The sequence below is a fragment of the Panicum virgatum genome, chromosome 2K (assembly GCF_016808335.1).
Source record: "Panicum virgatum strain AP13 chromosome 2K, P.virgatum_v5, whole genome shotgun sequence".
Classification (NCBI taxonomy): Eukaryota; Viridiplantae; Streptophyta; class Magnoliopsida; order Poales; family Poaceae; genus Panicum; species Panicum virgatum.
The window spans coordinates 10,150,423-10,176,321 of record NC_053137.1 but is presented as its reverse complement, the minus strand read 5'-3'; the positions used below and the strand labels follow the sequence as shown (position 1 = coordinate 10,176,321).

General features: G+C 42.3%; 1 protein-coding gene and 1 pseudogene across 4 annotated transcripts; one reads left to right on the top strand and one right to left on the bottom strand.

Annotated features, from left to right (window-relative positions):
- Window positions 1-5,611: 5,611 nt before the first annotated feature.
- Window positions 5,612-15,781, top strand: LOC120665739 (putative disease resistance protein RGA3). 4 transcript variants are annotated; one of them, XM_039945401.1, is made up of 9 exons: window positions 5,612-5,934; window positions 6,013-6,426; window positions 7,487-7,751; window positions 7,846-8,074; window positions 8,164-8,332; window positions 8,445-8,633; window positions 9,010-10,227; window positions 12,880-14,994; window positions 15,273-15,781. In XM_039945401.1, exons 2-9 carry the CDS (start codon window positions 6,016-6,018, stop codon window positions 15,456-15,458), a joined length of 4,782 nt encoding a protein of 1,593 aa, XP_039801335.1. In that variant the 5' UTR covers window positions 5,612-5,934; window positions 6,013-6,015; the 3' UTR covers window positions 15,459-15,781. The 4 variants fall into 4 exon arrangements, with proteins under 4 accessions (XP_039801335.1, XP_039801346.1, XP_039801338.1 ...); XM_039945412.1 differs by having other exon boundaries at window positions 12,880-13,573; window positions 15,273-15,774; XM_039945404.1 differs by lacking the exon at window positions 9,010-10,227.
- Window positions 15,782-16,444: 663 nt separating this feature from the next.
- Window positions 16,445-18,633, bottom strand: LOC120695056 (annotated as a pseudogene).
- Window positions 18,634-25,899: the final 7,266 nt, after the last annotated feature.

The window sequence follows — 25,899 nt, the reverse complement described above, 5'->3', positions numbered from 1 at the left end:
TAGTCAAGTCTGATCTTGTTTCGAAGATTTGATGATAAGAAACATAACGGTGCAATCGAAATATAGTTTTGATATATACTCGGTTTGTCAACATCTAAACATGTGTATAAGTGATAGTTGTACGTAGTCGGAGACAGAACAGCAGCACACCAAACTGAGGGCAGGCGATGAGCTGCAATACACATCCAAGGGAGGTAACGCGGAGGACACATCCTTCGCGCTGCATAAGAGAGAGACTACGCGCGAAAGTGAATGGCAGTGATATGTGATTTCTCTTTGCCGGGACATGTTGTTGCATCTTTGAAGTTAAGATATAGATGTATGTCTCTTTGCTTGCAGCTATGCTTTACCTACCGTGGTACCTTTCCAGAGGGTCACAAGATAGTTAAAGATGATCTAGTTTACTAATGGATTTCTTTGGATTTTATCAAACTGACAAAACTACTCTTCAATATGCAGCTATGTGAAAATTACATCGAATATTTGGATATATGCATAGAATATTAAATAAAATCTGTTTACAAAACTTTTTACACAGATAAGTTGTAAATCGCGAGACGAATCTCATGAGCTTACTTAATCCATAATTTGCAACAGTGATGCTACAATAACTATTCGCTAATTGTAGATTAATTAGGCTCATTAGATTCATCTCTCGATTTGCAATTCATCCGTACAAAAAATTTTATAAATATATTTTATTTAGTACTTCGAAATAGCAAAATTCTTTTTAAAAAAATTTATACCAAATAAACTAAACACGGTCTAAGTAGCCTCATTAGACTCATCACGCGATTTACAACTTATTTCTAAATTTTATAAATAAATTTTATTTAATACTCTATACATATATTTAAATATTTAATGTGACGAGTTTCAAAATAAATTTTTTTATCTCCGCGCTCGCACAAAAGATGACGCGCTATTCCTGCGAAGGAGACCACGAAGAAGCAAAAAGCTTCTGTGAAGGTCGGGAGGACGACGGAAGGCGACACAGGCAGCCGCATGTGATGTGCACACACTTCTTTGAAAAAGTACACACAGTTTGATACTGCAGTACTGGCCATGTTTGGTTCCACATCACATCACAATTTCACAAAAAGACGAATATCCGCATGGAGTATTAAATGAAGTATATTTGCAAAACCTTTTCAGGGATGAGTGTAATTTTTCGAGACGAATCTAATGACTCAAGTTCCGTCTTGATTGGCTACAGTGACGCTACAGTGACCGCGCTCAATTATTCACTAATCGTACGGTCAAAGGCCTCATTAGGTAGAGCAAGTGCTACAGTACCAGAGTTACGGAGTTAATTTTGTAATTAGATTTTATTTAATATCCTAAATTAATGGTCAAAGTACCAAAAAGTTTTCCTCAAAACTTTTTCACAACCCAACCAAACACGGCCACTACTTGGCAACCTCTGGTGACTGGTGGGCACCCGTGTGCTCTGTACTCTGATTCGCAAGCTGGAACGCACCATGGGGTGTGTTTAGGCCCGTTTCGTTGCGCGATGTAAAAATTTTGAAAAAGCATCTTTCTATATTTGAAGTACTAAATATAGACTAATTACAAAAATAATTACAGAATTCGTCTGTAAATCGCGAGACGAATCTAATGAGCCAAATTAATCCGTCATTAGAGGTTATTTACTGTAGCATTACTGTAGCAATTTAGCATCTAATTACAGCCTAATTAGGTTCATTAGATTCGTCTCGCTATTTACAGACAGCAGTCGCAATACGTTTTTTATTTTGTCTAGATTTAAGTCTCCATGCAGGTGACGGAAAAAAAATTTGGAATTTTGGTTTTTGCATCTAAACACGGGCTTAGTTCCCACCAAATTTCCAAACTTTCCATCACATCCATCACATCTTCTATCACATCGATATATTAAATATAGTAAATAACACATGCATAGAGTACTAAATATAGTTAAATAAAAAAACTAATTGTATAGTTTTAATGTACGTTGCGAGACGAATTTTTTGAGCCTAGTTAGATCATAGTGGGACAATATTTACCACAAACAAACGAAAAGTACTATAGTTTGCTACAGTGACAAACAAACGAAAAGTACTACAACGTGCTACAGTGACTAATGTGACTTTTTCTTCTCTTTTCACCTCATCTAAACACAGCCATGGATTGGCGGTGCTCGCCCGTCTCGTCAGAATGCAGGGTCCAGGTAAAAAGCTGCTTTTTCTGTTTGGTGTCAGTCTACAAGTTCTAGAAAAGAATTGAACTGCTAATTAGAAATGTTAAATAAAATTAGTTTATTAAATCAATTTTAAAATCTTTATACTAGAAACCCTGACAAATCTAATAACATTTCTGACCGCGTAATTAGAAGATGGTTATTATAGCATCGCTGTAGCCAATCATCGATTAATTATCGTCATTAGATTCGTTGCGAAAAGTTACACACATCTCTAAATTTTTTTTATAAATAGACTTCATTTAGTACTCCATATATATAAGATTGTTTTCTTAATTGTGCGTTCTAGAATTTTTTTTAAAAAACCAAACAATGCCTGTGCGCCCGTGACTTGTCAGAATGCAACAAATCATTGTTGAAGAGAAATATTATGCGGGACGAGTTGAGCGTGACGCCGTTCGAGTGGACGAGAGCAGGCATGCCGCACAGACCCATCGACTCCAGGCACGGCGAGGCAACAATGCTAGGGCGGGCGAGCTGCACGGCGGCGACCGGGCAGCAGGTGCAAGGCCAGAGCTGTGGCGGTGCAGGCTGGACCGCTGGAAATCTCCAGCCCGTTCGGATGCACTGGCTCGGGCTGGTTTTTACTAACGTTGGACCGTTGGAAATCACTGTGCGTGCTGATTTTACTGGTTTTCACAGCCCAGCCAGCCCAGCCATCCGAACGGCGACTATGCCATCCGCTCCTCCATCCCTCTAAGTTCGGGAAAAATATCCTATGCAATCAGTTACGTTGGTGCAATCGTACAATCAAGCAATCTGAAGCACTCAATTTATATTTAATGGTGGCTTGATTGGATGCTATTTTACATTTAAACTTGAAGTGGTGCATTATTAGAGTATAAAACTCGAAGTGGTGCATTAGGATGGTAGACTTGCGCCTTGTTTAAATGCATAAAGTTTACATTCCAAAACTATCATATCGAATGTCACAGCACATGCATAAAGTATTAAATCTAAATAAAATAAAAAACTAATTGCATATTTGCTTCTAAATTACGAGACGAATCTAAACTTACTATTAGTGATTGGAGACTTCTTTTGAAGCCTTCAGGTGAAGCCACCTAGGATACTAGGTGGACAGTCTAAAAAATAGAGAAATTCTACAAATTCTCACAAAAATAAGAAACATCTGGCTATCAATTCAGCAACTCTAATCATAATAGCCATTGGATCTGTTATCTTTTTCTAATAAATTACCCACCTTTATCATTATGAAAATAGACTAAAATAACCCCTAAATATGTATTTAAATTACCCACCTCTGCCATTATAAAAATAATCTAAAGTAACCACTAATCTTCATGTAAAGTACACACTTATACCATTATAAAATAATATCGAATAACCCCAAAATTTTTATATATATTATGTAATGATAACATAATAAAAAGTTAAAATAAATCCCAAATATGAATCAAAATTATATTATTATAATAAAATCTTAAAGCGCATCAATATAAAATTTTAAGTTACCATTTCTATCATTATTGATATATTATTTATGTTATTATTTATATAAAAATACTAACCATAATGTGTTTGTCACATATATTCATGTACAAGAGAAAAGATAAAAATACCAATTTTTATGCTATTTACGGAACTCAAACAAAATGTTCAATTAAACACATCAAATATAAATAAATATATATATATATATATATATATATATATATATATATGGAGGTAAGATGCAAAGTGAAAAAACAGTAACTAAACTTACCGCATTTATTATAATTATATAGTGATAAATATATATATTTGCAGTACTGGATTAGAATATTTAATTAGTTAAAGAGAGCATATAATAAATAATTATTAGATATATCTAACTAGCCCGTACGGGAGCATAGGTTGATAGACTAGTGAGCCTAACTAGACCATGATTAGACACTAAATTACTACAGTAACTACTACAGTAACTATGCGCTAATGATAGACTAATTAGTTTTAATAAATTCGTCTTAAAATTTACAGATTAGTTCTATAATTAGTTTTATAATTAGGCTATATTTAATACTTAAAATATAAAAAATCTAGGGAATCTTTTGCGGTTGTTGGAGTCTCCGTGGTCGGACCAACGATGACGGGAATCGTTAGAGCAAAAGCTTTTGCGCACTATGGAGTCTAGGGAATCGTCCGGAAGATCATGACGACAGAAAGCGACACAGACAGCAGCGCGTGAAAAAGTATTCGCACCGCTTTTACTTGGCAACTCTAGTGGGCACCCATGTGCTCTGTAGTCTATACTCTATACTCTGAGTCTCTGATTCCCAACTAGAACCCACCATGGATTGCCGGTGCTCACTAGCCTCCGGTGACTTTCGGAATATAGGCTGCAGCGGCAATTAGCCTTTGTTTACATGTAAAATTTAAAATTCTAAAAATATCACATCAAATGTGTTATGAAGTATTAAATTTAAACGAAATAAAAACTAATTATATTATTTGCTTGTAAATTACGAGACAAATCTAATGAATCTAATTAGACTATGATTAGATACTAAATTACTACAGTAATTGCTACATTAACCATGTACTAATGACGGATTAATTAGTCTTAATAAATTCATCTTGTAGTTTACAAATGAGTTCTGTAATTAGTTTTTATAATTAGCATATATTTAATACTTTAAATGTAAAAAAGATTTTATTTTAAAAACTTTACGGGATCAACTAAACAAGACCTTAATCATTCATCTTGGAGCAAAAATCTGTTGCGCACTACGCGGTCTACGGAGTAGGCCCCGGGGACTGAAGATGATAGCACGGCGACACGGGCATCGTGGTAATTTAAGGGTGCTTTTGGTTGGAGCCTGGAGGGTCGGAACGGGATGGGTTGGGTCGTGCATTTTTTTTTTGCCCTTTTTGCGAATTTTTTTTCACATATAGCCCTTTTCACATATATCTCCATCTATGGTTCTTTAGATTTCCAGTAGGTTTTTATCCCGTTCTGAGTTCGTTCTTCGTACCTTTCTGCATGAAGGGTGTTTTCCGCTAGCTTGATACAGTAAACTAGAGATGCGTGGACTCGGTTTGTTTCTAAGAAAAATATCGGCCATTCGATCGAGTCGAGGGCTAGATCACTCAGTAACTTGAGGGTTCTGAGAAAAATGCGGGGTTGGGTCCATTCCATGTTTCGTACTACTCCCTCCCTCCGTCCTAGAAAGAGTGTATTTCTAGTATAGTATCATGTTTTCTTGTAAAGAAAAAGACAAAGCAAAATTAGCTTGCAAAGGACAATGGTCAACCACAAACAAATATAAATTATGAACATTTAATAAACTCTTAAACCAATTATCTTCCCTGGCAGCAACACCAGAAATGTTTGTTGGTATTTTTTTACAGTCACATATATAAATCAGGAAAGGCACGGATATACGTTATTGTATTTATTTTATCCCATGGGAAGATGTGGTTAGGACAGTATTCAGTTAGATCAAAAGTCTTATGCAGGGGGTTATAACTCATGATAACGACAGGGTAGGTTGACAGACAGAAGAATCACCTCAAGATAATCCTCGGCTAAGTGGAGAAGAATAAAGAAAGCATCATTTCTATACAAGAGGTTGGAGCTTGGTCGGCTGGCCAACGAAGTATGTTAGTTGTTGTTGGTGCCTCGGGGGTCCGCGCAAGAGGTTGGAGCACCTCGGGCAAGAGGTTGGAGCAAGCACTTCGGGCAAGAGGTTGGAGCACTTCGGGCCTTTGCGGAGGTACCTAACAATTCCCCATTTAACTCATACAATTGTCGATTCTTATAGTTGCTAATCCTTCCATGTTGGTTCTTGTAGAGGATGTGGAGGAGATGCCGCCGCTTGGCAATGAAGATGAGCTGCTTCACACCTCCAGGCGAGCCTTCGTCGGTACGCCATGGCTTCTCCACACAGTGCACTCCCGTGCACTATGGGACTAGGTCCCGTAGTTCCTCTTTGGGGGCAACATCTTCCGCGGCTGCTGCACGAGCTATCTCCACAGCCAAAGGCCCACATGTGCAAGATTCCGAGGAGGATGAGGACGAGGAGGAGGAGGAAGAGGAGCAGGAGGATTCTTATGGCAAACAGTTTGAAATTGGGCCGTCGCTGCTTCAGGATGCCCCTCCAGCTATGGAGCTAGAGGAAGTATCATTTCAATTCTTAGAAGAAATTACGGATGGTTTTTCTGAGGAGCGGAGACTTGGTGAAGGAGCATTTGGAGTTGTTTACAAGGTAACTGCATGCTTGACTTTCACCACGTAGCGCTACGATACAGCAAGGTGGCTAACAAGCGCACTCCCTTCGTCCCAAAAAATCAAGGCATGACAAGATTCAAAATTTATTCCAAGAAACAAGTCATTGACCCCATTTAGTAGGAGCACGCACATGCAACAATTAATTAGTGCCAATGTATCTACTAAATAGGGGTAAGTAAGGTTATTTTTGAAAGTGGAATAAATCACGCAATGATCAACTCAATAATTATACGGTTACATGTAGGGCTAGAAAATTAGCTCTCGGCTCGAAACTCGGCTCGGGCTCATTGGGGCTCGGCTCGGCTCGGCTTGGAGAGGCTCGCGAGCCTAGAGCGAGCCGAGCCGAGCTCATTTTTTCGGCTCGCCAAATTCCCAAGCCGAGCCGAGCCGGGTTGCTACGGCTCGCGAGCCGAGCCCAAACCCCAACCTCCAACAGCCCAACCCCAAACAGCCCATTTACTACTACTCCAGAGGGCTGGAAACGAGCCACCGCCTGTCCATAGACCGCCGCCCGCCGCTCGCGAGCAGTCATGAACGTGGCTGTGGCTCACGAGCCGGCTCGCGAGCCGATTACAAACTGAGCCGAACTGATTTTGTGAGCTCGCTCACTGGCCGAGCCGAGCCAGGCTCGGCTAGCTGAATGTACGAGCCAGACCGAGCCGAGCCGTGCCCTAGTTACATATATAGGCATATCTCATCCTTATCTCATTACCGGTTATGGAAACAAGGCCGAGAGATTAAGAGAGGGAGTCCAACAATGAGAGAAGCGCATGGCATGCACGCCAGGCTGTATACTATACTCTAACAATTTTACCTGGTTATTAATCGGACATAAAATTTCTACAATGACTTATTTTTTAGTACGGAGGGAGTATATAAAACAGATTCAGACCTGGATCTGGTAATACCATCAGTCAACAAACAAAAATAAATCCAAAACCTACATTTATTTCGTACCTACCAAATATAATAGAATAACTAGTACACAGAAAAGTCGCCAACTTATACTGAGTGCTGACAGCATATATATTTTGCAGGGAGTGACTAAAAACGGTGGTGTTGTTGCTGTGAAGAAACTGAAGTATCCTGATGTCGATCCGGAATATATGCAGTTCAAAAATGAGTTTGACCACCTCAAGAAACTTAGGCATCCGAACATTGTACAGATTCTTGGCTATTGCTACGAAACACAGAAAAAACCTTTTATCATGGATGACCGAACTAAGGTGACCACTGAGGAGATATATGCAGCACTCTGCTTGGAGTATTTGGACAATGGGAGCCTTCAAAAGCATCTTTCTGGTACGCTGCAGCTTCATTTTCAGTATGTCTTAGAAGAATACCGTGTATATTTACGTACATTTCATTAATATAATATTTTCGTTTACTACCGCAGACAAGTTTTGTGAACTTGACTGGCACACAAGGTTCAAAATAATTAAGGGGACTTGTGAGGGTCTAAAGTATATTCATGACAAGCTGGAAGAACCTATTTACCACCTGGACATAAAACCTGCCAACATATTGCTCGATAAGGACATGGTGCCAAAGATTGCTGATTTTGGTTTGTCAAGGATCATTGGTAAAGAACAAATATGTAAGGCAAAAGATCGATATGGAACACCGTAAGTTGAATGCCTGAACTCAAAACATATCTTTTTCCTTATCCAACAAAGCGTATGTATTACAATTCGTTGAATGTGATGCAATGCAGTGGTTACCAGCCACCGGAACACATCGAGACAGGTGAAATCTCCAGAAAGTTTGACATATTCAGCTTGGGTATAGTAATTATAAAGATAGTGTCAGGACCTGAAGGCTACGCCATATATCTGGACGGCATGTCTACGGATGAGTTTAATAAGGATGAGTTTATTAATCAAGTGAGAAATCACACTTCTTGTTAACACAGGACCATTTTTCGAATCTAATATTGTCTGATATTTACAATGCAATGGTATCAGCTAAGCATGGCATTTAATTTGTATCTGTTAGGTCCGAAAAGATTGGAGGAATAGGTTGCAGGCAACTTATAGAGATGATTTTTCGATTGAAGCATATTGCCACCAAGTAGAGGCATGCACTCAGATAGCGGTGAACTGTGTGGAGAAAGATAAGCAGAAAAGGCCAGATATATTGAAGATCACTGAAATGCTGAATGAGATTGAAATTGATGTTGGCCAGGTAATTAATTTCATTTGTGAAGGCATTCAGTGGATAGCTAGGATTGCAAATGATCATACTACATGCACTATCATATGATCGGTTTTCAGTTAGTTATGTCTTCCTAGTATATTAGGAATTGTTTCTCAAGAATACTGATCCCTCCATGATTATTCAAGAGCCGAAGTACGTAAATCAGATTTGGATCCTCTAATATGATTTGATTATGTGAAACATATAGATGGATAGGAATAGAGCTTAATTCTATTATAGTGTATCACATCACAAAGAAATTGTTAATCATAATACTCACCTTGAAAATTGTTTCTGTGACTTAATCAACTAAAATCATTAATCAAATGTCTAGTTTGTTCACAAACCAATTGAAATCTTGCAGCTTCGCCGTAAAAGATGTCACATAACAGTTTCTGCAGCGATCTCGCATACCAAAAATATGCGAAAGGAATCAGAGGATATCACAGGTGAACACAAGAATGTTAATTTGATGACAGGACCTAGTTGCAGTGAACTACTGGAATTTGTTCATGCACCAGAAAAGCACATTGTAGGGAGGACAGAAGAGAAATTGGAATTTGTTCATGCACCAGAAAAGAACATTGTAGGGAGGACAGAAGAGAAAGTGGAATTTGTTCATGCACCAGAAAAGCGCATTGTAGGGAGGACAGAAGAGAAAGTGAAAATTATGGCTTCTTTAGTTGAGGGCGTGTCAAGGAAGATAACAATCCTTCCTATATATGGTATGGGAGGAATTGGTAAGACAACTTTTGCAAGACTAATTTACGATGATTCAAAGTTTGATTATTATTCTAAAGTATGGGTCAATGTGTCCCAGAGATTTGACCTGAATACAATTCTTAAGACTATAAATTCACAGCTATCTGGAAAAGAAAGCCCGTCTAATAAAAGAAGCCTCTCAGAGCTACTTTCAGATAAGAATATTTTGATTGTTTTAGATGACCTATGGGAGGACAATCAGTTCATGCTGAAAGAGTTGAAGGATAAACTATATCATGATAAGAGCAACATAACTATTTTGGTAACAACACGCAGCGAACGTGTTGCGGAGATAATGTGTACTAACCTTCAACCATACAAGATATTACCATTGACAGATGAAATGTGCTGGGATATAATTAAACAAAGAAGTGGTTTTGAAGATAGAGACGACAAAGAACAGTTGATGGGTATAGGACGGGAGATTGCCCAGAAGTGTGGTGGTATGCCTTTAGCAGCTCTATCTCTTGGCTTCACTTTACGGTCCATGAATTTTGATCTATGGATGAAAGTGAATGACAGTGATATCTGGAATGAATCTTTTTCGAATGAGCTCTCTGTGCCAAATCCTGTTCTTCCATCTTTGAAGTTAAGTTATAGCCATATATCGTCCCCATGCTTAAAGCAATGCTTTATCTACTGTTCAACATTTCCAAAAGGTCACGAGATGCTCAAAGATGATCTAATTTACCAATGGATTTCTTTGGATTTCATCAAGCCAACAAAGCTACACTCCAATATCGAGCTTGGTGAAAAGTATATTGTGCAGCTCCTTGGATTGTCCTTTCTTTCCTTTCTTCAACAATCGGTCTCAACTGAGGTGTGTTATTTCCATATACCAATACTATATTTAAATTTGTCTTACTTTTCCTTAAATCAATTTTGAAAACAAACTTATGTATTGCATCTTTTGATGAAGCATGATGACAACGTATATAGTACATTAGATTGGAACAACCGCATAATAAGTGGTAGTCTACAATCAATATTTTAAACGAATACTATATATAATCATAGAGCGATGAAGCAAAAAAAATAAAGAAATCATACAGAGGATGACAATATAGGAACATTAGAGACTCAAACTATTGTACTCACTCAAGTCGTAGATGAATTATGTTTATGGGTTGTTTAAAGTCAATAATTTTCAAACTTTGTTCACAAGCTACTTTTTACCTATTTTATTTAAATGTTTTGAACCTTGACTTTGTTCCTTAGGTTTCATCTCTAGCCTACCCCAGATTGCTTGGGACTAAAGGCTATGTTGTTGTTGTTGTTATTTAAATGTTTTGAAAGTGGCATGAGTAGACTTTTCTTAAAAAATAGTTTTAGAAAACATGTGTTTGCCATATTTTACAAATACACTATAGCAAAAAGCAGTAGTCGGAGTTTGAAATGATTCAAACCGTAGGTGGAATAGATTGTGTGGGATGAATTGCATTGAGTTTTGGGGGAATATATCAAACATTATATAGAACTTAATTTGTAGAACCATGATAAACATGTCAAGTTAGAGATGATCCGATAGAGGTAAAGTGCTTAATATGCTGCCAAAAGTTTAAATCTACTATTTAACCATCTTAATGACTTTAAATGAAAAAATTTAAAACTACAAAGTTGTAGATCTCGTTGAGAGATACAATGTTCGTATAAAAATTATCTCCATCCGAGTTCGTATGAAAAAGATATGATTTTTCTAAAGTCAGACCTTGTCACGCCAGCGGGGGTGGCGTGACAAGGCTGTACTGTCACGCCGGTGGGAGTGGCGTGTCAAGGTTGACACGTGGAATATGAGCTGGCAGACCCCTTCCGAGCGCTCCGAAGTGTGCCAACGTGGCACATCTTTTTCACGCCAATGCATGTGGCGCGACAACGTGTTTTTGTCACGCCACGCAGACCGGCGCAACCAAAAAGGTTAGATCTGCAAATATATATCCGGGTGGGTTATTTTTAAAATAAAATTGAAAAATAGGTTAAAAATATAAAAAAATCGCTGGGAGCGTGGTCCTTTTCGCTCGCCCCCTCCCTTCTTCTACCTTTACCATTGTGATTACATGGCTAGCCTAGAAATAAAATGATGGTGTTATGTGACATGGTTCTAACACTTAGCTTGTGCATAACGATTATGTGACATGGTTCTAACCCTAGCTTGTACATAATGATTATGAGATAATGTTGATGTTCTGTGAATTTGGTTCGTCTCCGAGATAATTTCTATGATTTAGTTCTGTTCTGTCAGCTCGGAAGCCGAAAAAAAATACTGCTCGGGATCATGGTGGCGGGCAACATATAGAGAGCGTCAACTACATATAGAACTTAGGTGACGGGCAACATGTTGTGTGTCACCTATAGTTTGAAGATAAGTGACGCGCAACAAATAGCGCGTCACCTATCTCTACCAAAGCTGACAGGCCAAGAACCCATTTGAGGTCTTGGGTGACGCAGATTGGTGACGTCCTAAGAATGAAGTACATCACTTTTGTGTAGGAAAGGTGATGGTTCTTCCGGTCACCTTTGCCTTCACAATAGTGACACGATAAAGGTATCAGGCGCGATGCCCGTCACCTTTGTAAGATGATGCCCATCACCTTTGACCCTTTCTTACATAGTGTGAGGGGATGAAATTAGAGCTTGGGTCTCGGGGTCATATGGAAAGCTTTAGAATTTTTCATAGTGAGCTTGTTTACGTTGGTTGGATGGTACCGTCCAGTACCGTTGCTCTTTGATTATTCTTAACCATTGATTAAAAATAATCATAAATAAATTTTTAAATTAATTAATTTGAGTAGCGGTCCTACCTATATTTGGTACTGGTCCCGCCAGTTTGGTACTTCTCATTACCGTGGTGCCGATACCGCCTATTTTCCACCGTTCGATTTTACCCGATGGACGGCTCCTATTTTTTCCAACCACTATAAAGTTTTTCATAGTTATTATGTAAAATTATTGCCTTCCAAATACTACGTGAGCATGTTAATCACCAGATGTTTTGTTTTGCTTTCACTAATTTCTTAGATTTCTCTGTGTTTCCTAGTGCATCTAATCTGCTTTTTCATAAACAAAATAGTATGCTAATTTAGAAGCAAGTATTGGCCGGGTTACTTTAGCTATTTTTACATAATTGCAGAGATGGGAGATCATTTAGAAAACCAAATAGATCCAATAGCTGTGTATTATTCACCATGAGTAAAGTATATCAATTGGCTGTATGTTTCTGTTTATTGTGAGAATTTATATGATTTATCTATTTTCCTAGCTCTTCTTGTTAGGATAACTGTGGAGACTTCAAAAGGAGTCTCCAATTAGTTTAAGTTAGGTTGTTTCCCTTTTTGTTCAATGAATGGTTGGCTAGCAAAATTTAACTCATTAGTCGTGGTATACTCATGTGCTTTTGGTGCATATTGTATTGCTATGTAATTTAAGTAGAATCAAAAGAAATTCTGACAACAACTATGATGTACTTTTGATGCAGAATTCTAGTGCGTACCCTGAACAAGGCAAATTGTTTACCATGCACGATCTGGTGCATGACTTGGCAATTTCACTCTTTGACAATCAAATTCTGGATCAGAGCAAACAAGGCAACAATAGTGGAAGCAGTTGTCAATATGCGCTGCTCACTGATTGTAGCAAGGCGCTGGAGGTGTGCTTGACTCCTCGTGCAAGGCTAATAAGACTGAGTTTTCTGGATAATTCCAGAAGCAAATTAAGCGATGCTGCATTTACTGCTAGTTCCATGCGAGTAGCTGATATCAGCGAGTCTTCCGTACAGACGTTGCCAGATTATTCTACCGGTAAATGGAAGCAGTTGAGATATCTTAATGCTCCTGGGATCCCGGATCGAATGGTTCCTGAAAGTATTACAACGCTCACGAAGTTGATTTATCTCAATCTTCAGGGATCTGCTATCATAGCACTACCAGAGTCCATTGGAGAAATGGAATGTCTGACGCATCTTGATTTATCAGCCTGTGAAAGATTACAACAATTGCCAGACTCATTTAGGAATCTGGAAAAACTGGTGCATCTGAATTTCTCCAATTGCTATCATGTTAAAGGTGTACCGGATGTTTTGAAAGGCCTTACAAATCTCCAATACTTGAATTTATCTCAATGCTCCCTTGGAGCTTTTAATTGCCGACTCAGAGGGCTACAGGACGTCATTGGTAATCTCACTAGACTGCGCTATTTAAATGTCAGTAATTCCCTTCATGACATTCCAGTGGACGGAATCAATAGTATCCTGAGATCGATCTGTACCTTTTCCAATCTACAACATCTGGTTTTGTCTGCAAATTTTAATATTTTCTGCATACCTGAAACTGTTGGGAAGCTCACGAAGCTACATACACTGGACCTTAGATTTTGCTCCAACCTACGCAGGCTTCCTGCAAGTATATCTGAAATTGACAGCCTCAAGTTTCTAGATGTCACCGATTGCGACATGCTAGATAAATCTAAGTTACCTCGGTTCAGCAAATGCTCAGTGTTTCTTCCACACTTTTTTGTCCATGCTGGTGATGGTAAACCTAGCAGCAACCTTGTTGAACTCAAGGATGAAAATCCTCCTAAGTTGGAGATAAGCGGGCTTGAAAACGTGAAGTCCGTAGAAGAGGCACAGATGATAAAGCTTGTCGAAAAAACTACCACACGGGAACTGCAACTTGAGTGGACCAAAGATGCGAAGAGATCAGCGGAGGACATAGATGTGCTAAGAGAATTTGTGCCAGCAAGCACTTTAGAGGTATTCACTCTACATGGTTACAACAGCGTAAGTTTTCCCACCTGGGTGATCCGCATTGCTATCAACCTACCCCTAATTCGCACTATTGAACTGAACGATTTGCCCTGGTGCCGCACACTACCACCACTAGGTCAACTACAGAACCTTCTTAGCCTGTTTATTATACAAATGGGCAGCATTAGGAAGATTGACGAGGACCTGTGTGGCGGTGCGAGAGCATTTCCAAAACTGCATTGGTTAGGCATAGAGAGAATGGAAAACCTGGAAGAGTGGAACACGACATACTCCCATAGTGAAGATGGCTCAGGTGTGCTCGTATTTCCTAAAAAAATGGAAATGTATATAGTGGACTGCCCCAAGCTGAAGCTGAGACCTCGTCCGCCTGCTGGTTTCTCTGACTGGGTCATAAAGGGTAGTGATAATGTACTGTCGTCTTGGGGAGAGGAGGAGCACTGTCAAGTAACAGAGCTTTTTGTCAGGAACAGCAAGGTTCCTCTCCATCAGTGGAGGGTTCTCTACCACCTCCCTGCGCTCAGTATATTAAGGATTTTAGAGTGTAGGGATCTGACATGCAGCTCACTGGATATCCTTCGAGGTCACCCAACCCTAAAGATTTTGACCGTGGAAGACAGTGAAAGCATTGCAGGGCTGCTGGATGGGTTGGAAACACTAACCTCTCTCGAAAAACTTGAGATAATCAGTTGCACCGGCGCCAAGGCTTTGCCAGAGGGAATAACGCAACTTACCAACCTCCTATGTTTGAAAATCAAGAAATGCCCAGAACTCGTTCAGTGGTGTAAATCAGAGGAGAACAGTATGAAGCTGGCTCACATCAAGAAAATAGTATGCTCCATGCCAACTATATATTATAATATTCATTATTTATTTGCACTTATTACTTTTTTTCTCATCTTACTATGGTATATAATCTATTAAGCATTGGTAGAATCTTTCACAATGTGCATATTTTTATATGCTTACGAAAGTACACTTAAAAGCTAGTACAATTATGGAACCTATATCACAATAAATTTGTGTAAATCACAAGCGACACAAATATTATGAAAAAAATTGAAAAAGTTGCTTATGCAATTATTTTGTTTCTATGACTACTTTTTCAGAAACTGGTGAATGATGGAGAGTGTGATGAAGAATTGGAAAGTGATGAAGAGCGTGACGAAGAATTGGAAAGTGATGAAGAGAGTGATGAAGAATTGGAAACTGATGATGAGAGTGTCGAAGAATTGGAAAGTGATGAAGAGAACCACCAAGAAGAATTGGAGAGTGATGAAAAGAATGAGGAATAATTGGAGAGTGATCAAGATGAAATATGATCAAAAGGCACAGTTGAAAGTGTGTAATCTGGTGGACGTTGTGCTGAAAAACATCCTAGTACTTTTAATAAACATCTCATAGCTATAGTTGAAAGTGTGTAATCTGGTGGACATTGTGTTGAAAAGCATCTTAATACTTTTAAATATCTCATAGCTATAGGCTAAAGGTGTGTAATCTAGTGGACGTTGTGCTGAAAAACATCTTAGTACTTTTATACATCTCATAGGCACAGTTAAAATTGTGTAATCTGGTGGGCGTTGTGCTGAAAAACATCTTACTACTTGTAAACTTCTCATCTGTGACGGTTCATCTGTGTGGACTATACAAAAGCCAGCACGGTTACACCATTATTCATGCGGGCTCTAACCAGGAATAAGACGGAACTCCGCTCGATGACTACAACTGCAAATATACTGAAGCATCAATGATTAAAGCCCTATCTGGATCCCTCCGGTTTTAAAGAAAATGGCTGCTACAAACTGGTTGCGACCCAAGCAGCTAAGCTTTTTCTCAGTTTGTTGAATCTAACTACCCAGTTTTCTAAGAAACGAATAAGCTGCCCACAACCAGTTTTTCCTAGATTCTGAATAGACAAATAACCCTTGTACCATTGGTGATTTTTTAGAGGCAAAAAATAGTTGCAGATGTAACTCAAACTGATCCAAACAGGGTCTAAATAACCACCCATTTTCAGAACAAAGCTAGAGTCCTAGTACAAGCATAGGATTTCCTAGCCCCAACACCAGTGCAAGAAGATATCGCCATTAACTCCATATCATGCAACCACCAAGCAATTGACGTCTACAATGGTACATGCCTTCCGTTGTCTTATTTGTCTGCAAATAGGATTCTGAAGTATGCAAGTCCCTTATCTCACATATAAACTCATCTGTACACCCAGTTTAATGCATCTTTGTCGTCTCTTCCACGCAGACGCACATATATGCACGTCAAAAATTCACAATCTTGAGACAGCGGCAAACTGCACATAGTTCATCAATTGCCTCCTCAGTATCTTCCCGGCCGGTGACTTGGGTATCGAGTCGACGAGCAAAACCTTGCGGATCTTCTTGTATGCAGCAACCCGCTCTGCGACACGGTCCATGACTTGAGCCTCGGTGACCTTGCTTCCCGGCTGCCGGACAAGCGCCATAGGCCCTGTTTGTTTCCGCTTTTCTGCATCTTGCTTTTCTGAGAATCAGGATTCTGAGATAAGCCAGCTGCCTGGAGAATCGACTGTCTGAATAAGCTGGGTGTTTGGCAATCCTGATTATTTTGACCTGATTCTCTGAGTTGAGTAGTAAAATGTCTGAAATACCCTTGAGGCTGATGATATCTCATTTTTTTGTTGAATACGAGCAGAATTCAATAATTCTTATATATTTTTAGTATCTTGACTACATAATTAGATCAAATAGATTAATATCACAAATAGACTACTAGTACATAAATGGTGAATACAATTAGATTAAACAGCAGACTAGTACTAAGAGGAGAGCCATCGGAGAAGCTACCAGCTACCAGTACAAGCGCAGCACACACACGCGAACAAAATTCTCCAAGGTCCTAGCAACTAGCAGCAGCATCGACACGGACATGGCATGGAGCTTGGATTTGAGAGCTTGATTGATTTGCGTCATCAGGCGGCGGCGGCTTGCTCCTTCTCCAGCTGCAGCAGAGGCGTGCTCCTTCTCCAGCAGAGGTAGCAGAGGCTTGCTCCTTCTTTAGGTGCCGTCGTGGGCTTCTCCTCCCGTGCAAGGAGGCTCCGGCTCGCCGCCAGGAGGTGCCGTCGTGGGCTTCTCCCCCGTGCAAGGAGGCTCCTTCTTCAGGTGCCGTCGTGGGCTTCTCCTCCCGTGGAAGGAGGCTCCGGCTCGCCACCAGAAGGCTGCGCTGGTCGGCGGCGGTAAGGCGGCGCAGAAGGGCGGCCCAGAAGGGCCCGGCGGCGGGGTCCGGCGGCGCAGAAGGGGAGCAGCGCCAGGAGGGGGTGTCAGCGGTAGGCCGGCGGCGGATCTCGGGGGCAGGGGTCGCTCGATAAGGGAGGGGGCACTCGGGGAAGAAGGGGTATCGGGGGTAAGGGGAGGAAAATCCCCTCGATTCTGGGGTGCGCGGCTCGTGCGACGTGGTGGGGAGAATCCTCTTACATGTTGTATTCTGGATTTCAGGAGAAGCGGCGACCCACATAATCCAAAAATAAGCAGACTGTTTGGGTGGGATTTTAGATTATTTCCATCCAAAATCTGATTATAAGCGGAAACAAACACCCACATAGGTATCTGCCCTGCCTCTTCATGAGGATACCTGCAGATTCACTGAAACTACTATTCTCCTGCAAGCTTCAATTTGCTCTAGTTAGTCTAGTTACACTCAGAAGAGATTAAAACAGGCGTTAATTAGGGTGTGTGATGTGCAATTTTATTTTTACTGGATATGAGAGGCATTTTAAGAACTGCCAGACAGAGTCGTCTGAGCATCATATATAGTTCTAGTGCAGTGGACTCATGGCATGACCGCGGCGTCGACAACATCTGGCAGTGACTGCAGGACAAGCTCCAGCTCTGCTGGTGGAACCTGCGTCGACCAGGTCTGGTGATCAGTCTTCAAACAATTGCAGGAATGCTAGTACTTGACATTTAATTACTTTGAACTCTGCAACCAGGAACAACTGCAAATTAAACCTGATATCCCTTGTACTTGATGAGCTCCTTCATTCTATCGACCTCGAACAGAAACCCGTCCCGATCGATGTAGCAAAGGTCCCCAGTCTTGAGCCAGCCTTCAGAGTCGAAAGTGGTAGAGTTCGCCTCGTCGTCCCCAACATATCCTGCAAACGGCGCACTATAAAATATGACGGAAGAAATCTCTCAAAAAAATGGAGATGAACACTCTGTCTGTAATTCTGTATAGACCGCTGAAACGAATGCTAGATACTCCTATATTGTTACCAGTCTGAGGAATGTTGAGTATCCTCTCCTGGCTGTGATGAGTGAATTGTCAACCGTGCAGTGTGATCGTGTGCTTGGTCTTTGGTTGCAGGTACACAGGCGTCGAGTGTCGACGGAGAGCTGCCGTGGAGGTGCTGTGGCCGATGGACCGTGCGGTGGACGGCGGTGAAGGGCAGCCGGGACTGGAGCTCGGGCTAGGCGGCATCTGTGGCGTCCACTCCTGGATCGAGGGCGAAGTGCCGGTGGATGGCGGGTTTCTTGGTTTGCGCCACAAAACCAAGCTGGCGGACGGCGGTTGAAGACGCCAAGTCGTGGAGGCACGGGCGTCGGTCTCGGGACTGGCGGAGGAACGGCGTCGACAGCGTCTAGGGCCTCGCTGCGGGCGAGGAGGTGACGGGCAACGGGCGGCGTCTAGGGCCGTCAGAAGGCCAAGACGGGAACTGCGTCTAGGGCCACGGCGTGGAGGCGGGAATCTTCCCGCGTGTGGAGTTTTGGCGTTTTTCTCAAAACCGGCTACCTACCCGGGTTTCGCGGACCCTCCAAAACCGCGGACCGGATCTTCATCGACGTGGCGGCATCGCAGAGAAGACTTCGATTCGAAGAAAGAACCTTGGCTGTCAGATGAGATCATGTACAGTGGGTGATGGACACCCACCGGTCTGACCGGCCCCCAGGACCGGTCTGACCGGTCACGGCATAGGGTTTACATACCCCCTCACCAGCCCATTGGAACCAAGTGGGTTTTCAAGAACAAGCAGGGTGAAGATGAGTTGGTAGTGCGGAACAAGGCTCGACTTGTAGCCCAGAGGTTTTGCCAAAAGGAAGGGATATATTATGATGAAACTTTTGCCCCGGTAGCACGCTTAGAAGCGATTCGATTTTTTCTTGCATTTGCTGCTTCCAAGGGTTTTAAAGTTTTCCAAATGGATTTGAAATCTGCCTTCTTAAATGGTTTTATTGAAGAGGAAGTTTATGTGAAAAACCTCCTGGTTTTGTGTCACACCCGGTTTATGAAGGCAAACCGAATGCATCTCATATGTGCGCCAGGATCAGTTTACACACATATGATTAAACATAAAGTGAATATCACAACTAGTGCAAACGTAAAGAGAGTATTAAAGACTTTATTACAAAACCGAAGATCTAAAGCGAATAAATAAACGACTATAGAGTAGCAGCGGAAACTTCTTCAGCACAGGCAGATGACTGGGAGACATACGCCTAGAAATCCTCGAAGTCTTCTGGAAACTCCGGACAGTTGTTATTACGGTCTGAGCAGCAAGTATGCAAGGGTGAGTACACTTATGGTTGGTACTCAACAAGTGGCAAGAAAACAACTATAATATATATGCATGGCTAATTCAAGGGATAGCTGACACGGTTTAACTGCACCCAGCAATTTTAGTTGATCATATTTTATTAGCAAGCACTAGCTAGATATAAGTATATACCATTAATCCCACAAGATAAGCATATATAAAGATAAACAACAATTAACCATAAATTAGATCATCGATTTAGATCAACTTCAAGTTAAATTATCATGTGAGGGTCCAAGCCGCTCTTGACCGTGAGCACGGCTAACCGGTTAGTTTTACACTCTGCAGAGGTTGTACACTTTACCCACAATTCGTGTTTCCCATGTCGCCCGGGTTTGCAAAGCCCTTAAACACTTCCTTTGGTGAGTGGCTAGGGATTCACTACGAGGCTTTTCCAAAGAATCACTATATGTGCGCACTGGTCCCTTTTTCTGCGGTGCCTCAGAAGACGAAGCTTCCTTCACCCGCTCCTCAAAGCACGACAACCCAAAAATAAAACCACCAATCAAACGCCCCAGCACGACATATAGATCATCTAGTTACTTAGCCAAGACCAGAGCCATATAGTATTGTGGTTGTACTGTTTTCCTGGGTGGTTCTCCATGTTCCAATTAAATCATATACTCTTGATTAACAACATTAATCATCATGAACATGGAATAAAACATATATAATATTTGTATCATCATTAACCAACCATATCCCAAAGTATAGCAACTAGCATAACTACCCAACATGAATTTAAACCCAAGTTGATCAAGGAATAAGGTAAACAATACTAGGCATGTCCTTAACTCGGTTCCCATCATATTATAGACACATGCATGAACATAAAAGTAAATGTGATAGTTTTGGTGATTTCATGGGTCAAAAATATGGTCAAGGGTCCACTTGCCTTCCTCAAACTGCTGCTGGTCCGGTCCTCCGAAGCCTTGATCTTGCTGCTGCTCCTCGAACTGCGGATCGTCTATCGCACACACACGCACATGCAAGCAAACAAGTACAAACAATAAGAAACAGTACACCAATCAACAAAAACAGTACAAAAAGAGGTTACTAAACTATTCTACTCATTGCAACGATCGCGTGAGCGCAAAGACCATCGAAAACGGATCTAAAACGAGAAAGTTAAGGCTAAAACAAGATCTAAGGGCTAATTCGTAATTAAACCTTATACGCAGGGGCTAGATCATAAAAACAGGGGCTGATTTGTAAATATTTTCCAACAGCAGTGGACGGCGGGTTAATTTTGGAAAAACAGAGGGGCTTAAGTGCAAAAAGACCATGGTTGACCGGTTTCTAACTCAGTTGACTTGGATCCAATCTAATCTGGACCGTGCGATTTAGATCCGATGGCTGGGAACGGTTCGGAGCTGCTGCGGCGGCGCTGGACAGCCGGCGGCGTGGCGGGCGGCGGCCTGCGGCGGCGGGATGGCCGGACTTGGCCGTAAACGGCCGTCCGGGGCTCGTTTGGCTCGGGTCTGGGACTGGAAGCGCGAGCGCGAGCACGCGAACTCAATTAGGGGGTTTGGAAGGGCGCTAGGACAGCGGAGCGGGCTAGCGGCGGCGCATGGCGGAGCGAAATCTCCGGCGAGCGACTGCGGCCGAAACAGAGCGAGAGGGAGGGAGATAAAAGATCGGCGAGGTTCCTCTCACCACGGCGGAGCTCCGGAGCAGTGATGTCGTCGAGGAATCGAAACGGAACGGCGGCGCGGCGAAGCTCCGAGAAGCTTCAACAATGGCGGCGGCGCGGGCTAGGTTTTTGCGAAGGCGGCGGCTGCGGCTGCGGTTTAGGGTTCTAGGGGGCCTGGCGTTGCTTTTATAGGGGCGGGCGAGGCGCCTGGGCGTGCGGGCCCGAGAGGAACACGGCGGCGCGCGCGTGGCCGGGTCGGACTCGAGCCAGAGTCCGGCTCGGTCGGGGAGGAAGACGCGCCCGACAGGCGGGTCCCGCCTGGCGGTGAGTCAGGGAGGGGAAGGGGGCGCTGGGCCGGTTGGGCCAAGAGGCGGGGGGGAACGGGCCGGCGGGAAGGAAATTTCTGGGCCGCGGGAAAGAAATTTCTGGGCCGCGGGAAAGAAGTTGCTGGGCTGCGGGAAAAAAAGAAAAAGGCAGAGATGGGCTGGGCTGAAAGAGTGGGAGAAAAAGAAAAGACTTTCCATTTTTCCAAAATGATTCAAACACTTTCAAATTAAATTCAAACTCAAAGATTTGAACTTAAGTTGAACAACAAGCAAATAAAAATGCAAAGCAGCATGAGATGCACAAACCTATTTTCCTTACATTTATTTTATGGCTAGGTATTTTATTTAACTTCCGGCAAATGCTCTAAATTCAAGATAAAGTTAAATAAAACCTTATCGAGCCTATAACAAACCCAATTAAATTTATTTTGGTTCCTAATTTGAAAATACGGGTGTTACAAACCTACCCCCTTAAAAGGAATCTCGTCCTCGAGATTCAGCTGGGCTAGCAAAGAGCTGGGGGAATTCTGCCTGTAACTCATCTTCTCTTTCCCAAGTAGCCTCATCCTCTGCATGATGACTCCACTGAACCTTACACATCCGTATCCTCTTACTTCGAGTAATCCTCTCTAACGTGTCCAGAATTTTGACTGGATACTCGGTATAAGTCAGATCATCTTGCACATTCAGTTCCTCCAGGGGCAATTTCTCATCTGGCACCCTCAAACACTTTCTCAACTGAGATATATGGAACACATTGTGCACATCGGATAATCGGGCCGGTAGTTCTAGCTCATAAGCTACTTCACCCCTCCGGGCCAAGATCTTGAATGGTCCGATGTAACGAGGTGACAACTTCCCTTTAACTTTGAATCTGCGCAAACCTCTGATAGGTGATACTTTGAGATACACAAAATCTCCTTCTTCAAAGATCAACTCTCTACGTCCCTTGTCTGCATAGCTCTTCTGCCTCGACTGTGCCACTTTCAGATTATCTCTAACAATCTGTACTTGTCGTTCGGCCTCTTTGATGATCTCTGGACCGAACAACTGGCTTTCTCCCGTCTCACTCCAATATAATGGAGTTCTGCACTTCCTTCCATATAGTGCCTCAAACGGTGCCATCTTCAAGCTGGCCTGGTAACTGTTGTTGTATGAAAACTCTGCGTACGGCAAGCTCTTATCCCAACTGCCTCCGTGCTTTAGAGCACAAGCCCTAAGCATGTCCTCTAACACCTGATTGGTCCTTTCTGTCTGCCCATCCGTCTGCGGGTGGTACGCTGAGCTGAAGTTTAGCTTCGTATCCATTGACTCATGCAACTTCTGCCAAAACCGTGACGTGAACTGAGTACCTCTATCGGACACAATCTTCTTAGGTACCCCATGTAAGCAGACAATCCTGGATATGTATAGCTCTGCCAGTTTAGCTCCTGAGTAAGTAGTCTTCACTGGGATGAAGTGAGCTACCTTTGTCAACCTATCCACAATAACCCATATGGAATCATAGCCATCCTTTGTACGTGGTAACCCCACAATGAAATCCATACCAATTTCTTCCCATTTCCATTCTGGTATTTTCAATGGTTGCAACAAACCGGCTGGTCTCTGATGTTCTGCCTTGACTCTCTGACACACATCACATATGGCCACGTGAGCTGCAACATCACGCTTCATACCATACCACCAATATCTTTCTTTCAAGTCCTGGTACATTTTGGTACTGCCTGGATGAATCGAATAGGCGGAATCATGGGCTTCTTTTAGAATCTTTTCTCGCAGATGATCCACCTCTGGCACACATATCCTCTTTCTGAACCACACAGTTCCATGTTCATCCTCAGTAAAATCAGGTGTCTTGCCTTTTTCCATCAGCTCCTTGATCTCTTTGATCTTATCATCCTCAAGCTGACCCTTCCGTATCTCTTGCTCAAGAGTCGGCTCGACTTCTATGGTGATTCCCTCGGTGTGACCAACAAAACCAAGGTTGAGTTTCTCAAACTCCCAACACAATTCCTGGGGCATCTGCCTAACTCTCATTGCATTTACATGGCTCTTGCGGCTCAAAGCATCTGCAACCACATTAGCTTTCCCTGGATGGTAGTGTATTTCCAGGTCATAATCCTTTATGAGCTCTAACCATCTTCTCTGTCTCAGGTTGAGATCATTCTGAGTGAATATGTATTTCAGACTCTTGTGATCTGTGTAGATCTGACACCTGTGTCCCAGCAAATAGTGCCTCCATATCTTCAAAGCATGTACCACGGCTGCTAACTCTAAATCATGAGTGGGGTAGTTCTGCTCATGCTTCCTTAACTGACGAGACACATAAGCAATCACATGTCCCTCTTGCATTAGCACACAACCAAGTCCCTGACGAGATGCATCACAATATATATCAAAACTCTTGTGAATGTCTGGCATAGCCAACACGGGAGCTGTAGTCAGCCGCTTCTTTAATTCTTCAAAACTGGCTTGGCACTCCTCTGACCATACAAACTCTTTTCCTTTCTCCAGTAGCGAGGTAAGGGGTTTCACTATCTTGGAGAAGCCTTCTATAAATCTTCTGTAGTAGCCTGCGAGTCCTAAGAAACTCCGGATTTCTGACACTGTCTGAGGTGGTTCCCACTTCAACACATCTCTGACCTTGCTGGGATCAACTGCAATTCCTCCATCTGTGATGACATGACCAAGAAATGAAACCTCGTTCAACCAAAATTCACATTTGCTGAGCTTGGCGTACAACTGATGCTCCCTGAGCTTCTGCAAAACAAGCCTCAAGTGTTCCTCATGTTCTTCCTCATTCTTGGAGTACACCAATATATCATCAATGAACACCACTACGAACTTGTCGAGGTACTCCATAAACACCTTATTCATCAGGTACATGAAGTAAGCTGGTGCATTGGTCAACCCGAATGACATAACCGTATATTCATACAACCCATATCTGGTAGTGAAAGCGGTCTTGGGAATATCCGAGGGTCGTATCCTCAACTGGTGATACCCTGACCTCAGATCAATCTTAGAGAATACCTTGGCTCCTCTCAGCTGGTCAAACAAATCTTCTATACGAGGCAACGGATACTTGTTCTTGATGGTAACTTCATTTAATGACCTGTAGTCCACACACATCCTCTGTGTACCATCCTTCTTGTCCACAAAGATCACTGGGGCTCCCCATGGTGATGAACTAGCACGAATAAATTTCTTATCTAACAATTCCTTTAATTGTTTCTTAAGTTCTTCTAGTTCACCAGCGGACATCCTATATGGTCTCTTAGCAATAGGTGTAGTACCAGGTAAAAGATCTATAATGAACTCAATGTCACGTTCAGGTGGCATACCTGGCAAGTCATCGGGGAACACATCTGAGTACTCGCATGCTATCCTGATGTCCTCTATCAGAGCAGCCTTCATCTGGTTCACCGTACAATCTGCTGGTGTTGGAGTGGTTGCAAAGAACTCAAACCTTTCACCTGCTGGGCTGGTAAGGAGCACTGATCTCTTGGCACATTGAATGACAGCATCGTGCTTGGTTAACCAGTCCATCCCAAGGATAACATCAATTCCATCCGAATCCAGAACTATAGGTCTTGCATCAAACTCTCTACCCATAATCTGAATTTTAATTCCGTGGCACTGGTACATAGCTCTCATGGTTCCCCCGGGTGAGTTTACTAGCATAGCTCTAGGCATGGTGCAAAGCGGTATGGAGTGCTTGGCCATGTATTGAGTAGATATAAAAGTATGCGATGCTCCAGAATCGAATAAAACTGATGCAGGGGTTGAGTTGACTAAGAACATACCGAATACAGCGTCCTGAGCCTCCTGAGCGGTGTCTGCAGTCACATGGTTGACCCTGCCGTGGACGTAGTTCTGCTGTCCTCTGTTGCTCTGCGGGGTCTGATTGTTGTTCCTAGGCTGCTGCTGCGGAGTCTGCCTCTGTCCGCTAGCGTTGTTCTGAGCAGGAGTGTTCTGAGGAGGATTGGGACAACGGTTCGCATAATGACCATGTCCACCACACTTGAAACACACGGTGGACCCAGTAGGGGCTGTGTTGTTGTTCCTCACGGGAGTACCGACAGGAGTGTTCTGACGGTTCTGCTGGGGGTTGAAGCGTTGCGCCGACTGCTGATTCTGTTGATTCTGCTGAACTTGGCGCGGGTACTGATACTGGTTCTGCCCAAAGTTGG

Coding starts and splice junctions, on each gene's coding strand:
- LOC120665739 (XM_039945401.1), top strand. CDS start 6,016: ATGTGGAGGAGATGCCGCCGCTTGGCAATGAAGATGAGCTGCTTCACA. Junction 6,427..7,486: donor CATTTGGAGTTGTTTACAAG/GTAACTGCATGC, acceptor TATATTTTGCAG/GGAGTGACTAAAAACGGTGG. Junction 8,634..9,009: donor TTGAAATTGATGTTGGCCAG/GTAATTAATTTC, acceptor GAAATCTTGCAG/CTTCGCCGTAAAAGATGTCA.